Source organism: Salvia splendens, chromosome 7, assembly GCF_004379255.2.
Source record: "Salvia splendens isolate huo1 chromosome 7, SspV2, whole genome shotgun sequence".
Taxonomy (NCBI): Eukaryota; Viridiplantae; Streptophyta; class Magnoliopsida; order Lamiales; family Lamiaceae; genus Salvia; species Salvia splendens.
The window spans coordinates 18,064,932-18,081,110 of record NC_056038.1 but is presented as its reverse complement, the minus strand read 5'-3'; the positions used below and the strand labels follow the sequence as shown (position 1 = coordinate 18,081,110).

Here is a 16,179-nt window from a genome sequence, read left to right as displayed (position 1 = left end):
AAACTATCATTCTATGCAATAAACCTAACATATATCATTTTATCATTTTATCATTTTATTAGTCAGTCAAAAGTATCATTTTATCAACTCAGAGTATCATTCTATCTGGCAAAACTATCATTCTATGCAATAAACCTATCATTTTATCAGGCAGTCAAAAGTATCATTTTATCAACTCAGAGTATCATTCTATCCGGCAAAACTATCATTCTATGCAATAAACCTAACATATATCATTTTATCATTTTATCAGTCAAAAGTATCATTTTATCAACTCAGAGTATCATTCTATCCGGCAAAACTATCATTCTATGCAATAAACCTAACATATATCATTTTATCATTTTATCTGTCAGTCAAAAAGTATCATTCTATCCGGCAAAACTATCATTCTATGCAATAAATCTAACATATATTATTTTATCACTTTACGTGATATTTGGCGAAATTCAGAAATTAAATGAGGGAAATGACATATTATCATTTTATCATCTCAGAGTATCATTCTATCCGGCAAAACAATCATTCTATGCAATAAACCTAACATATATCATTTTATCATTTTACGTGATATTTGGTGAAATTCAGAAATTAAATGAGGAAATGACATATTTACGCCTGCACTTTTTTTTATGAAGTAAATCTAAGTTTGAATCTCAACCACAAGAATAGAAAATATGTGTGGTTCAGATTTGGTTATAGGGTTATTACGTGATTTAGGAGTTATAATATGATCACAACTCTCTCTCTATATATATATATACTCCCTCCGTCCCATTAAATATGCAACATTTGCTTTTCGGTACGGGATTTTATGTAGTGTTGTTTTGTGAGTGAATAAAGAGAGAGTAAAGTAAGAGAGAAGAAAAGGTAGAGAGAGTATTGTTTCTATTTTTAGAAACGTTTCATTTTTAATAGGACATACCAAAAAGGAAAACGTTTCATTTCTAATGGGACAGAGGGAGTATATATATATATATATATATTGTAATAGAATAGGTATTTTTTCAGAAAAGTCTATGACACTAACAGTAGGCTGCATCCTAAAAAACAGCAAAATATCGGTTCATACAAACTGGTCAGACATAAGCTCCACAATGACAGAAAATGGTGCAACAAAAAAATCGAATAATCAGCTGTAATATTGCTCAGTTTCCCGCCAAAAAGGGCAAAACCGGCATTTTAAAAATTTCCACAAAACTCTCACTTTATATATTGATAGATTCTTATACATTTAATTATGCAATAAAACAATCATTAAATGTAAAATATAACAACACTATGACAAAAATAATCTGTTTTATTCCTTGGAAAATAAAATAAGAGTTTTTACAGCATTCAATCACTCAAAAGGTGATTTCTAGTATACGAACTCTAACAACATTTACTCTTTTGGAAACTTTCTCTCTCCAATTAATACACCCAACAATTTTTTCTCACTTCTATTAAAATATTCATCTTTCTTTCTCTCTTTATTTTAATACTTACATCCACCTTTTCTCTCTCAAATTAAACACTTTAACCAATAACTCCTAAAATCCTGTGCCGGCCAAGAAATGTGTCATCTTAGCCGAGACGGAGGGAATAGTAATTTATAATATAAGAGTAAGTTGTTTTTTAGTTATCTATATTTATAAAATTAATCAATAAAATGTCTAAATAGGAGTAAAAAAATAGGATAATAGAAATTTTATCGGGTTTTTGGGTCAGGCCCTAACGAGTTGCAGGCTAATCGGGTGCGGGCTAATCAGGTTCTAATTTTATCGGTCTATAAATTTTCAGCCCTAACCCTCTTCTGGCCAACTCACGGGTTGCGGGCTATACTGACATCCCTACCTCCGTTATAAACAAAAGAAAATATCATTCAGATCCTTGATCTATTGACACGACGTAGCAGAGAAGAGGGTAGACCTTGAACAAACCCATGGTAAACTTTTCAATTTTGTTTGATTTAAGAGTACTATTATTATACTGATACACTTTGAGAAGTGAGGTACAAATACATATATCTTGAGATAAACATGAATCAAGTAGATATACGAGTTAGTAGTAAAAGTGCATTCGACAAATTGACTTGATAGAATATGTATTTTGATATGATTTTTCATCCCATTCCTTTTGAAACAATGATGATGTCTAAACCCTTTTGATTCCAAAACTTTCTTTTAGTTATTTTCTTTCTGCCTTGAGGACAAACAAGTATTTAAGTTTGGGAGAGTTGTACTTGGATTTTGCATGGTTTTAAGGAGTAGTCTTGGATAATTTATTAGCTTCACATTTTGTCTATTGTTGGGCGTGATTATGAGTATTTCTCTATTGGTATTTGACCATTTTGTGAAAAATGTGTAGGAAAAAAAAATCCAAAATATGTTTAAAAGCGAAAAGGTGAATACTAAGTCAAAATGAAGAAAAAGTTGAATAGAATTGGCGAGTCACCGAGTTCGCACCATACATGAACCTATCGACCTGCCTGAAGTGCTGAAAAAACACGGCGAGCCGCGGACTTTGCACATTGATCAACTCGGAGACCTGCCAGGATTGACGACGATCGGCCCAAACAAGACCGATGTTTAACTAGATTCGCTCGTTTTACCAACCCGACGACCCACCCGCAATGCCGCCTACCTCATTTTTTGCCCTGGTTTCAACACAAGGTATAAAAAGCCATGCATCCCAACAGACATTTTGAGGCCCACACGCCCCAAACCACACTTATGCACCTTGGAAGAATAGATGAACGAGCAGGAGACAACGATTAATCGCAAGATTGAAGACATAACCTCCAATCCGACCATTGTACTTCCAGGAGTCCTTATTTTAGTTTTCTTATTTCATTAAACAATGTCTTTCAGTTATTCTATGAATTTTGTTATGAACATGAGTACTTAATTCTTTTTTTCTGAAATTCTTGGTAAAGATGTTATGACGTTGAGTTATTCATCCAATTGATTCTTCCTTATTTTGCTCTTGTAGTTTTTTGAATTATCTTTGTTCTTTTCTCATTTAATCTATTAGTTTCTTATTGAACGTTGTGAGAGTTAATTAGATTAATCTGGAGGTAAAATAGTTAACTTGGAATTAGGATAATTCACTCTTTAATCATTAGAACTTGGGAGAGTTGACGATTTGTGTGAGGTCTCTGGTCATTAAAAGTTTCTGAAAGTTAGATGTTAGGTATTTGAAGTGGACTTTTGTATCAACATCTAATGTGAATTTCTCACCTCGGGAGGGAATTAATCTAATAAAGTGGTCGACTTTACAACTCTAGAGACACTAAAAGCAAGGAGAACGTTTGGGTAATAACTTATTGTTGTTCATAGGATCATAGAATTCTGCGTTAATTCCATATCACCTTTCATATCATATATATTTGTTCTTGTTTTATTTATTTTAAATTACTTTTATTGAAGTGGTATAATTAGGAACTAAAAACTCATTTTGATTGTCATACTAGACAGTAGTATAATTAGGAACTACTTCTATTTAATGAAATAAATTTTCTAATGAGGTGGGTCTCATTCTGCACTAACAACACTCCTATCACTTTTACTTGTTGCCTCTCTCTTACTTTATCAATTGTGCATTAAAACCCGTGTCATTTCAAATGATCTCTATTTTATAAAAACGGAGGGAGTATTATACTGTCTCGAACAAGAGAGTTAATTTTGTAAACTTATAATCCCACAAAGGTGACAATCTCCACTTAACTAATCGATTTACCAATAAAAAATACTTCACAAATAAATTTATTTATCATGATCATATATTCCATCCGTTCGATAAAAATAAGTCATATTTCTTTTTTCGACCGTCCCAAAGAATTTCTTCTTCTCTTTTACTTTATTGTTTAGCCCCACCATTCACTATACAATTTCAACTATTTTTTTCTTTCTCTCTTACTTTATCAATTGCGCATTAAAACCCGTATCAATCCTAAATGACCTACTTCGATTAGAAGGTTGAGTATAATTTTGCATTTTCTAATCTCCAAAATATTAAACTATCTCCATGAAAATATCATAAATGAAAGTATACACTATCTACGAACTTTTCATATTACACTTCCAATAAATAAACTTATCTTTGTATTTTTCGTGAAATGACAATCAACCGACAAATTCAAAGCAGTGAAATCATTATAAGATTATATTATAATTCACTAAATACTGCTCCATCCATCTTCTAAGAATATACGCTCTTTCATTTTTATATCGTGACACAAGAATATTCTCTTTCGAAATTTGGAAACTCTTTTATGTCTAATGGGGTGTAATCTAGGGGTGTCGAAACGGCTAGCGGGTATTGGGTACCCGCACACCTGACCCGTTACCCGTCGGGTTTCGGGTACCCGCTACCCGACATAAGCGGGAACGGGTTCGGGTAGGGGTATTGAGTTTCAGGTTTTTGCGGGTATCGGGTATACCCGATACCCGCTTATATACCCGTTTAAATATAAATATTGTATTAAATTTTTTAATTAATATCCGTTTAAGTCTTTTGTCCATTACCATAATTTTAATTAATACACGTTTTAGGATTAACTCTGAAGTCTTTTCTCCATTACCCTAAATTGTCTACTCTTCACACCCGCGCCGCCACCCGCCACCGCCCACATCAGCCGCCGACCCCTGCCGCGAAGAAGGTAAGGGCTCAAGTCAATAACTTCCAGATTGCTGCCCCAATTCCTAAGAAACTGCGTTGGAAATTATTAAAACTGAAACAAGATTTTGTTCTGTGTTTACAAAATATTTCATACTCTTTCATGCAACCTCTTTATGCATTAAAATATAGATTTAGGTGGCAAGTATTTGGGGATGAGTTTTAGAATTATAACACGTAACCTATGTGCCAACGTGATGAATATATTTTAAACGGGTCGGGTACGGGTACCCGCCTGTCGGATACGGGTATCCCGTACCCGACAAGGCGGGTACCCGTCACTGTGCGGGTCGGGTAACGGGACAAAGATTTTGGCTACAAACGGAAACGGGTACGGGTACCCGGTTCTCCGGGTACGGGTACCCGCGAGTACCCGTTTCGACACCCCTAATTGTGAGTTTTGATGGTTTTATATTTTGCTAAATTTAGTAAATTATACTCCTAGTTAAGTATAGGAGTTAAGTTAATAATTTACAACTGTACAAACATGTATACCATAAAGTTCATTAATTGCAACTGATCGGTAGTGGTGGGGGATGGGTGGTTGTAAGTTGTAACCAAGAATTGGATGCTTGGACCACTTCCTAACCATTCTCAAAGACCAAACCCTATCTATCTCTAAGATAGAATGTGCCACCTGGCATTGGTCACTCTATTTTCTCGTATATGGGAGTAAACGTAATTCATAATCAGATTTTAATTATAATCATGTGCTTTTTTTTTTAAAGATAATAGAGTTTGTTGCGTAATATAAAAGCTGGTTGTAATACATTTGTTTACTTTGTAATTGTAGAGTAATGAGATTCTAACCTAAACAGTCACTTAAGTGCCTAAACTTACCGAACAATGTGAAGAGGTTATTAGACTTGATTAGGTATTGCACTTAGCTAGGTTGTTCTAATTTAGGTGTGTTATAACTATTAGTCTTCATTAATTAATGTAGTCAACTTTTTTAGTTTCGTTAGTCAAAAGTGGTCTAAATTAATGGGGGAACTTCTATTTAATTAGGTGATTGATTAATTTTAGTCCCTTAAAAATAAAAACATTTAAATAATATAGATTTAAATGCAAAATTAGTAACATAACAGAGATTGAAAGAAAAGTGTGTTAGTAAAAAATAAGTCCCAGCCTAATTCGAGAGAAAGAAATTTCCTAAAAAGGAAAATTTCTATTTTTAAGAGACGGACCAAAATGAAAGAATTTCATTTTTACAAGATAAAAGTAGTATTTCATTTTGTTTGAAGAGTTTGAAATGTTTTTGATTGAGCAAGAGATTTACTACTTATGTACTTTTAGTTGGGCACGAGTTTTAATGTACAATTAGTAAAAGTAAGAGAGAAGTAGAAAGAAAAAATAATTATAGTACTCCCTCCGTCCCGGGCTACTCGCTCATTTCCTTTTCGGCTCGGAGATTAAGGAATGAGTGTATAGGAAAGTAAAAAATGACGGCTGTAGGTGAAATTTTTTACTAAAAATGGAAAGAGTGCAAGTAACTTGGGACGCCCAAAAAGGAAATAAGTGCGAGTAGTGCGGGACGGAGGGAGTATTATTATAGAGGAGAATGGATTACACTAGGGGTGTCGAAACGGGTACCCACGGGTACCCGTACCCGGAGAATCGGGTACCCGTTTGTAGCCAAAATCTTTGTCCCGCTACCCGACCTGCACAGTGACGGGTACCCGCCTTGTCGGGTACGGGATACCCGTACCCGACCCGTTTAAAATATATTCATCACGTTGGCACATAGGTTACGTGTTATAATTCTAAAACCCATCCCCAAATACTTGCCACCTAAATCTATATTTTAATGCATAAAGAGGTTGCATGAAAGAGTATGAAATATTTTGTAAACACAGAACAAAATCTTATTTCAGTTTTAATAATTTCCAACGCAGTTTCTTAGGAATTGGGGCAGCAATCTGGAAGTTATTGACTTGAGCCCTTACCTTCTTCGCGGCAGGGGTCGGCGGCTGATGTGGGTGGTGGCGGGTGGCGGCGCGGGTGTGAAGAGTAGACAATTTAGGGTAATGGACAAAAGACTTCAGAGTTAATCCTAAAACGTGTATTAATTAAAATTACGGTAATGGACAAAAGACTTAAACGGATATTAATTAAAAAATTTAATACAATATTTATATTTAAACGGGTATACCCGTTCGGGTATCGGGTATACCCGATACCCGCAAAAACCTGAAACTCAATACCCGTACCCGAACCCGTTCCCACTTATGTCGGGTAGCGGGTACCCGAAACCCGACGGGTAACGGGTCAGGTGTGCGGGTACCCAATACCCGCTACCCGTTTCGACACCCCTACTCACAATCCATTCCTCACACAAACACTCATCCCTTTGATTGAGCATTTTTTCATGATTCGCTCTGATATTACCTCCAATCCACCGTCTATACATATATGTCATATTTCCTTTTTCGTCCATATTTATTTATCGGAACTTATTTTCTCTCTTTTACTTTATCAATTTTAAGTCCTACCATTCACAACACAATTCCAATTACTTTTTCACCTTCTCTCTTACTTTACTAATTACGGCAGTAAAATGCGTGATAACCCTAAATGGCTTATTTCTATGGGACGGAGGGCCTATATACTCCCAACGTCCCACAAGAGTATGCAGTTTTAATTGAACACTTGTTTTAATACATAATTAATAAATTAAGAGAGAAATAGAAAGAAAAAATAATTATATAATATTATTTTTAGTGAAGAATAGGTCCTATCTCATTAGAGATAAATGGTTTCCAACTATCTCATTAGAAATAAATGAGTTTTTAAAATTAGAAAATACATATTTTTATGCGATAAACGGAAAGAAAGGAAAAGTATATATTTTTATGGGACGGAGGGGGTACTATTTCCCTTTATAGAGTATTTTGGCTCAAACAATTTAGCATGCAAGTATTTAGTATCTACGACTTGATGCATATCGTTTCTGTATTAACAATTAATCTAGTTTTCTTTATATTATGGATTAGTTTAATCGAATACATTCTCCAAAAATAACCAATCAATCGAAACCATGAGATTCGGCACATTACGATTTTGCCCCTGGGCTTGGATTCAAGGTGTTTATAAGATCATCCACAATGGCGCCTAGCGCACCGCCTAGCCGAGCGCCGGCGCTAGGCGGTCGCTAGGCGAACCATTGGAGAATCCGAAAACCGCCGAGCGGTTTTTCGGAAATCAATTTTGCCTAGCGCTAGGCGGTCGAAAACCGCTGGGCTATGCGCTGGGCGATCCGCTCGGCTCCATTGCAGCGCCCGGATCGCCCAGCGCATAGCCCAGCGGATTTTTTTTTTAATTTTCGAATCACTATATATACGCGATTTCCACTCCATTTTCATTCGCAGCACTTGTATTAACGAGTACTCTCTCTATCTTAATTTCTGTACAAGATCAACACCGAGAAATGGATCTGAACAACGAGCCTAGTTCAGGGACGAGTGGTTCTCAAACTCCCCCAATCCCCGTTGGAGGCGGATGGAATCAGATGCCCGGGTACTACAACATGTACCCGTGGCAGCAGATGCTACCCGGGATGCCGACCGGAGGGAGTCCACCGGAGGGGTTCCCGGCGATGCGGGGTTGGGCACCCAATATGCAGATGATGCCGGGGTGGGCACCCAATATGCAGATGATACCCGTGGGAGGTTCGGCGACGCCGGGGATGCCGGGGGGCATACCGGTGACGCAGGGGATGCCGGGGGGCGTACCGGCGACGCAGGTGACGCGGGGGGACGTCTATCGCCCCAGTTTTGATTTTTTGACTGCTTCGTCGCACACATCGACCCCAACGGATGCGCAGTTCACGCCGAGCGGTTTTGATGATTTTGCGTTGTCGGATTTGGGGTTTGATAGTCTCGGAGTTCCGGAAACTCCCGTTCAAACGGGGGGAGCAGTGCAGGGTAGTGGCGCCCCAAAGAAGAAGGGCAAGGGAAAGAAGGTCGGGGAGTCGTCGCAGCCGGGTGGGGATGACCCCACGGTATGGAGAAGATGGACGGACGAGGAGAATGTTGCGCTGTCAAAGGCGTGGGTGAGTGTTTGCGACGATCCTCTTGTTTCTAATACCCAGAGGATCGTCAACGTGTGGGGCAAGGTAGCAGCAGCCTACCAGCTATTTTGCCCGGAGGGGAGGCCACACAACGGGGAGGATTCTCGGAAGGCGTGGAACCGAATCAGGGCTGCCGTCTCCCGATTTTCGGGTTTGTACGCCAACGCCCTCCGCATGCAGAGTAGTGGCCAAACGGAGGACGACTGCAGGAGGATAGCGGAGAAAGCCTTCCCCCAGCCCGGGTTGTATAAGGACTTCACCTACTGGAACTGCTATCTTGTGCTGAACGACTCCGAGAAATTCCGAGTAGGTGTCGACGCTGGCTGGCCGAAGAAGCAACGATTGAACTATACCGGGGACGGACCAGGTGCTCCCCAACCCTCGTTCGTTCGGCCGCTGACCTCGCCCCGCTGGGCAAAAGCGGGCGCAACGGGAGGCGAGGGGGGTCGCCGGGGGTTCCCAGGAGGTCCAGTCGGCATCCCCCTTTGACCGCCAGTCTACAAAGGATCTCAAGTACTTCGCGCGTCAACAAACGCGCCAGATGATGGTGAAGACGTTAGCCGAATGGCGAGCGGCGACGGACCCCCAGGAGAAGAGATTTCTCTTCACATTGCTCGAGAGCATGAATGACGATCTGCGTGGAGGCGGCAGCGGCAGCGGCGGTGGCAGCGGAGGCGGCGGTGACAGTGGCGACGGAGGCGGCGGTGGTGGTGGCGACGGCGATGACGGAGGCGAGGGAGCCGACGTGTGATTTTTTTTAAGCAATGTACTTTTTCGATTATGAATGTAATTTTTTTTATTAATGTACTTTTTTAAAATTTTTGTACTTGTACTTTTTTTAATTTATTGTACTTTTTTAAAAAAATTAAAATAGTATTATTAATGTTTCTCGTATATGTCTCGTAAATTAAATTCCGTATATTGTGTTATTAGTGATGTGGCTATTGATGTGGCTGGGCTATTTATGATATGACTAGGTTATGACTGGGCTATTTCTGATGTGGCAGGAGGATTTGTAGTATTGATGATGTGGCAGGAGGAGTTTGTGGCTAGGCTATGGCTGGGCTATTGCTGGACTATAACCATTGTGGATGCTCTAAAAACAAATCCTCGCAGGGCCAGGGGTTTAAGCACTATTTCTAGCTGATTTACCCAAACCCAATTATCTCTCACTTTTCTTTTTCCCCGTTTTCTACTTTTCTATTACCAAATTCGAATACTGTATATAAACAAACGTCCAGTACTTATCTCCTTAGTCAAATTATTCGTCAGGTAATTTTTTGGTTTGTATTTTATTTTCCATTATTCTCTTGCGTGTGTTGTTGGTGCGCCATTTTGTGCATTTTATTTTTATTTATATCCTCTTCGCTTCTGGATTTGTAATTCTATTGCGGAATCTGGTAAGCTTCTGGGTTTTGTTTGCTTATTTTGCACTTTTGATCGTCTGATTTCATGGAAATTCAAGTTGATCCCACTGAGATCTGATCAAATTTGTCGAATTGTGTGATTTTTTGGGTGATTGAAGCGAAAAATGGGTTTTCGTTAGAACCGAGAGTTGATTCTGGATAACAATTATATTGCTTTGATTTCTTCATTTCTGCTTTATTTCGTGATGTTTATATATATTGTGCGTATATTATATCTGTAATATCAAATTTGGTCTGGTCCGGGAGCTGATCGGGCTCTGGAAACATATAATTGGATCTGGTGAATGCTGAATTTAACATTGTTAGTTGCCTAAAAGCTGCGGATGGAGATAATTCTCTTTTTCGTTCGAATTGTGTCGTATCGTTTTGAGTAAACATATTTATTTGAATTGTACGAGACGTCATTTAATTAAGATAAACTGTTTAGAAACAGAAGATTTTGTCTGTATCGATCAGGATAACTTTCTTTATTTTCTAGTTGAACGATCTCGTTATGTATTTTTGTTAGTAATAGAAACGCAAGTCTCCTCTTTTTCATTTCATTGCACCACTATGTTTTCATTTTAGATCTGACTTCTGGGTGATCTTTGCTATTTTAGATCTGCTATGCGTATGTTTGATATGTAAAGGATTGTTGATGCTCTGTTTGTCTTGCGGTATGGATTTTTTCATAAGGTTTTCTGAAATGGGGCAGTAATTACCCTCGCTCTCTATTCCCATTGATTTTAATTCCACATGATCACCTATGTTGTAGACGGTTATGATTTTTGGTTTACTTTGGATGTCTTTTTACTTATGGATCTCTAGCTTCCTTGCTGCTCTTTGACATGCTTTTGTTTCTTTATATTCATAAAAATTCGTGTTGAATGTCCTGTAGGTTAAAGGTGATTTGGCAACATTATATTTCTTAAACTGGAGATCTTGTAGTGGCATGCTTCCTAGAACATGGTACCGAAAAAGAGGCTGGATTATCGGTTCAATGGTCGTCGATCCCCCATTATTCCCAAAGCTCCCAGATCAATCAGGGTAACCATGTTTCCCATTGCTTTCCATAATATTCAGTGTGTGACCAGGCATCTGATGTTTGTTTGCCATCCCAGAGGAGATGCTCGCACAAGAATTCAGTCGAGGACAATAAACTTTGTGCCTTTGAATTACTTGCAGCTGTAGCTGGTAAGTTGTTGCAGGAGAGTGAAAGTTCTGTTTCAAGTAATGTAGAAACTCATGCCAGTACTTTAAAAACTGAGAATGTGAAGGGGCAGCCTAAAAATGAACAAACTCCAAAATCAGAGAGCATTGACCTCGGAAGTTGTGCTGAGAGTTCTTTTATGCCTGAAACATCTGTTCAGGAGCCCGACCTCTCATCCAAATTTAAGGGACTACCACAAATAGATAATGATTCCGTCTTGGAAAATATTTCTGTGTTTGGAAGTCCTGATGTCCTGAAAAAACTAGACTGTGATGCAGATGGAAATACCAACTGTGAAGTTGGCGGCTCTGTCTTTGTTGGTAGTAATATCAATCTTAGAGCAGAGGGTCAGCAAGGCATGCATTCGGAGGATAACATTAACACTTTGAATGGAAAGGATCATGTTGGAGAACGTGTGAATAGTAATATGCTAATTAAGTCAGATAATAGTGTACAGTTGCCCTTGTACAGGGACCCCATTCCTCATACTCCACTGCAAAAGCAGTGGAATACTGTAAAATTAGGAATTAGAGATGATGACGATAATTATTTCGGGTGCAATAAACTTAGCACCAAGTTTAGGCCATTAAGGCCACAGCCGCACACTAGTCACCGAAGAATAAGGAAGATGCTGACATCCAAGTACAGGAAGATGGCTCCAAAGCTAAGGAGTTGTGAACTCTATAACTCTAGTAAGTGGTGGTTTCTTGCTTATCTGATTTTGATTTGCTCAACTTTTCTACATTCAGTAATCTAGTCTGCACAAGCATATAATTCTCCTTATCCAACTAACTGTATTCCTTTCTGTATGCTCTTCGGTTTTTCAGGGGATGGAGTGAAGTCATTTTACCAACATAGGAAGAGAATTTACACCCACGAGAGATGTCTACAAGCATCCATTAAGAAAAGGAAACTGTTTGATCACAGAGGCATAGTTTCACATGATCAGGAGGCCAGTAGTAATAGCATCTCTAACTCATCTGAGAAGGGGATGTGCAAGGATAAATGTAACTCGGGCATCATGTTGGAAAGAGGTCCTCTATCATGCTTATTATTTGAAAATATGTCTGTTGGTGTTATATATATCTAAATAAGTATTGCTATATCTTGCAGTGAGTAGTGCATCTCCTACAGTGAAAGGCCACAAAAAAGGCATCTCTTCTGTTATTAGAATTATCCTAATTCCTCTCCTTCTGTAACACTCAATTTCAGTCTTTTATCTCTCTTTGTTGAGATAAGAAGATCTTACACTTTTGGCATCTCTTCTTTCAGTGAAGTTCAGCATTAAGTCCTTTAAGGTTCCAGAACTTTACATCGAGCTCCCTGAAACTGCAAGTGTTGGTTCTCTGAAGGTTTGTGTCTGTCACTTTCCTGATATGATACTCCTGTAACTCCCTTTGCTGGGTACATTTATTCAAAAAAATATTAAGTTATCTGTTATCCTACATTTTTTTAGAGAACTGTGATGGAGGCAGTTACTGCTATTCTTGGAAGTGGAGTACGAGTTGGGGTAGTGCTTCAAGGGAAGAAAGTTCGAGACGACAACAGAACTTTGCAGCAGGCTGGTATTTCTCAGAGAGGTGATCTTGACACACTGGGTTTTACATTGGAGCCGAGTTTTACAAATATTTGCTCTACCAAGACAACGAAAAAACATACTACAATATTGCAATGTGATGCAGATCAGGAATTACTGAGGTATGATTATTTCTTTAGCTTTTCTCCTTTTTATCTTTGTTTTCTCTCTAGTTTTGGTGGTGATGGTATTCCTTCCCTAAACTTGTTTTCTTCATTATCTTTTAGTTGACACGTCAATGAAATCACTGAACTCCTTAGATTGAGAGCTGAAGTTATTGTTTTATCTCTTAATTCCATAACAACTTCATCTGCTTCTTGTTTATCATCTTCTCCAGATCTCCTGCCACTCCGATTGTTAATTCAGGGATTTCAAATGCCTCAGTAGATCCCCATTTCGTAGGTAAAGTTGATGATGATGTGGTTACCAGTGTCTTTATGTCTGGCCTACAGACTCCTACGAATGAGGCAGTAAATGGAACAGTTCGTGATTCCAAGGCATTAGTTCCAGTTTCTCCAATGAACTCGGAGTCACTTGCAGTAATCCCAGCAAACCCCAAACCTAAAATGAATGAACTGTCGCAGCGCAGAGCTAGGAGACCATTTTCTGTAGATGAAGTTGAGGCGCTTGTTGAAGCTGTTGAAAGACTTGGGACAGGAAGGTAAGAGTGCAGTAAACAAACTTGGCTCAATACAAATGTAGTTCGTCAAGATTTACTTCTTTTCCATCCCGTGAATTTGTTTCTAACAAACCTTTTGCTTATGCAGGTGGCGTGATATAAAAATGGGTGCTTTCGAGCATGCAGATCACCGAACGTATGTCGACTTAAAGGTATATTACTTATATTGTTTTATTATTGGTCTTGGCATGCTGTTTGGGTTTGAGTCTTTCTCTCTCTCTCTCTCCCTCTCCCTCTCCCTGTTTTCTTCTTCTGTCTGTTATGATGTCCTAATTTTTATATGATCTGCATAAGACAGACTTGTAGGCTTATAATATAACCAACTGAATCTCATGATTTAATATCAACATTAACGGGCAAGGAATCTTTCACATGGGATGTGTGGATAGACTTAGATCCAACAGGATTTGTTAATTAAAAAAAAAACTAGCTTTACACATCCATGTGATTTGGGTTATGTTGTTTATACAGGATAAATGGAAGACTTTAGTTCACACAGCTGGTATATCTCCTCATCAAAGAAGAGGAGAGCCGGTGCCACAGGATCTGTTGGATCGCGTCTTAGCTGCGCACTCGTATTGGTCCCTGCATCAGTCGAAACAAGGGAAACAGCCTGGGGCTGAACCCCTTAGATCTCTGGATCCCGTCATAACTCCCTAGTTATTCGAGGTGTAAAGAGTAGAAAATTATACATTGGAGGTGTAAAAAAGGTGGTGTGTTTTAATTATTCTTGGTTTTCTAGCAATCTCTCACTCACTGATTTGTTGTTGTTAGGATTACTTTTTTTACTTTTAAATTAACTTCATATATTTTATATCATATATATAGGAGGAAATTACCAATCAAATCAACTCATATAACAAGGAGGAAAGACAAATTACTCTACCCAGGGTTCGAACTCGAGACCTCCAGGATAGACCCGGTATCCAGCACCCTTTACCGCTAGGCCAAGGGGCTTGGATTTGTTTGGATTACTTTGGATAGACTGATGTTTATCTTTTGTACATGACTTGTGGAATAAACTGGTTTTTTCTCTTTAGCGTTATTGACGAATACTTTAAATGCATCAAACATAAGTATTAGAATTTAGAGCTTTGACTATTTTTATTACTTACTCCCACAAGAATAACCATTCTTTCCTTTTTAGTTCGTCCCATAAGAATATACACTTTTTTTTTTATTTTGGAAAGTCTTTTCTTTCTACTAAGGTGAGACTCATTCTCGACTAATATTATTTTAATTACTTTTTCTCTCCCCCTCTCTTTTGCTTAATCAATTTTACATTAAAGCTCGTGTCGAATCCATAATTTGGAAATAATTGAAGAATATTTTACTCCATTCGTCCCAAGGAAGATGATCCCTTCCTTGGGCGGCATGGAATTTTAGATAGCCTTATTTTGTGTGTTAAGTGGAGGGGAATAAAAATGTTTTCATTTTTAGTAAGAAGTCATCTTGACTGGGACAAACTAAAAAAGAAAAGTGAGTCATCTTCAATGGGACGGAGAGAGATTAGTAATTTTACTATATACTCCCTTCATCCCTAATAAATACACCTCTCTTCCCTGAAATTTTGTCACATTTTCACATTTTCGTTCGTCCTACAAAATTTGTCACATTTTACTTTTTACCATTTTCGGTAGTGGACCCCACATTCCACTAACTTATTCTCACTCACATTTTATTATAAAACTAATACTTTAAAAGTAGGACCCACATCCTACCAACTTTTTCAACCCACTTTCCATTATATTTGTTAAAATCCGTGCCCGATCAAACTGTGATAAAATTTGGGGGACGGAGTGAGTAGATAACATTTAAAATGATGTGAGTTTTAAAGCATAAATAACAAAGTAAAAGAGAGATGGAAAAAAAAGTGATTGAAGTATCGTTAATGGAGAATGTGATCCAATTAATTAGAGATAAAAAAAGTCTCTTTATATAAAATTGTTCTATTTTTTTTAAGGGATATTCCAAAATGACAATGTGGTCTAATTTTAAAGGATAGAAAGAGTATAAAGTAATAAATTTAGTATTTTTATAACAGTATACTCCCTTCATCCATAATTAAATGTCTCACATTTGATCGTCACGAGTTTTAAAAAATTGTTTGACTTTATAAGTAAAGTGAGTAGAAAAAGTTAGTATACTGAATGTGAGACCTACTTTTATATATTGATTTTATAATAAAATGTGAGTGGATTGAGTTAATGGAATGTAAGATCCACCTACCAAGAAAAGTAAAAGTGCAATGAGATATTTATTGCCGGACAGTCAAAATAGGAATAGTGTGACATTTAATAGCGAACGGAGGAAGTATAACTTAAATTCTCTCTCGAAGCGCCATATGGATCTAAAGAAGTGTGCGAATTCATTTAAATTAATTTTTTTTCCATATTAAGAATCTAACATTAATGTTTAACAAACAATTTAACTCAAATATATTCATCTTGTAATGTGATTAAATAATAGAAATTTCTTTATTACTATGTGAACAAATAAATATATTTGTTGTGTGAAGTTCACCCTACTTCTAAAAAAGTAGCCTCGATTTTGTTCTCAAATTGAATCTTTAGCTCAATT

General features: G+C 37.7%; 1 protein-coding gene across 4 annotated transcripts; it reads left to right on the top strand.

Moving 5' to 3' along the window:
• Positions 1-9,874: 9,874 nt before the first annotated feature.
• Positions 9,875-14,688, top strand: LOC121741951 (telomere repeat-binding protein 4-like). 4 transcript variants are annotated; one of them, XM_042134938.1, is made up of 10 exons: positions 9,875-10,000; positions 11,033-11,181; positions 11,256-12,036; positions 12,172-12,378; positions 12,458-12,496; positions 12,617-12,696; positions 12,801-13,042; positions 13,258-13,581; positions 13,688-13,751; positions 14,071-14,688. In XM_042134938.1, the coding sequence occupies exons 2-10, from the start codon at positions 11,101-11,103 to the stop codon at positions 14,257-14,259; spliced, it is 2,007 nt and encodes a 668-aa protein (XP_041990872.1). In that variant the 5' UTR covers positions 9,875-10,000; positions 11,033-11,100; the 3' UTR covers positions 14,260-14,688. The 4 variants fall into 4 exon arrangements, 3 of the variants coding, with proteins under 3 accessions (XP_041990872.1, XP_041990871.1, XP_041990873.1); XM_042134937.1 differs by lacking the exon at positions 9,875-10,000 and adding an exon at positions 10,018-10,128; XR_006037950.1 differs by lacking the exon at positions 9,875-10,000 and having other exon boundaries at positions 14,071-14,309; positions 14,428-14,688.
• Positions 14,689-16,179: the final 1,491 nt, after the last annotated feature.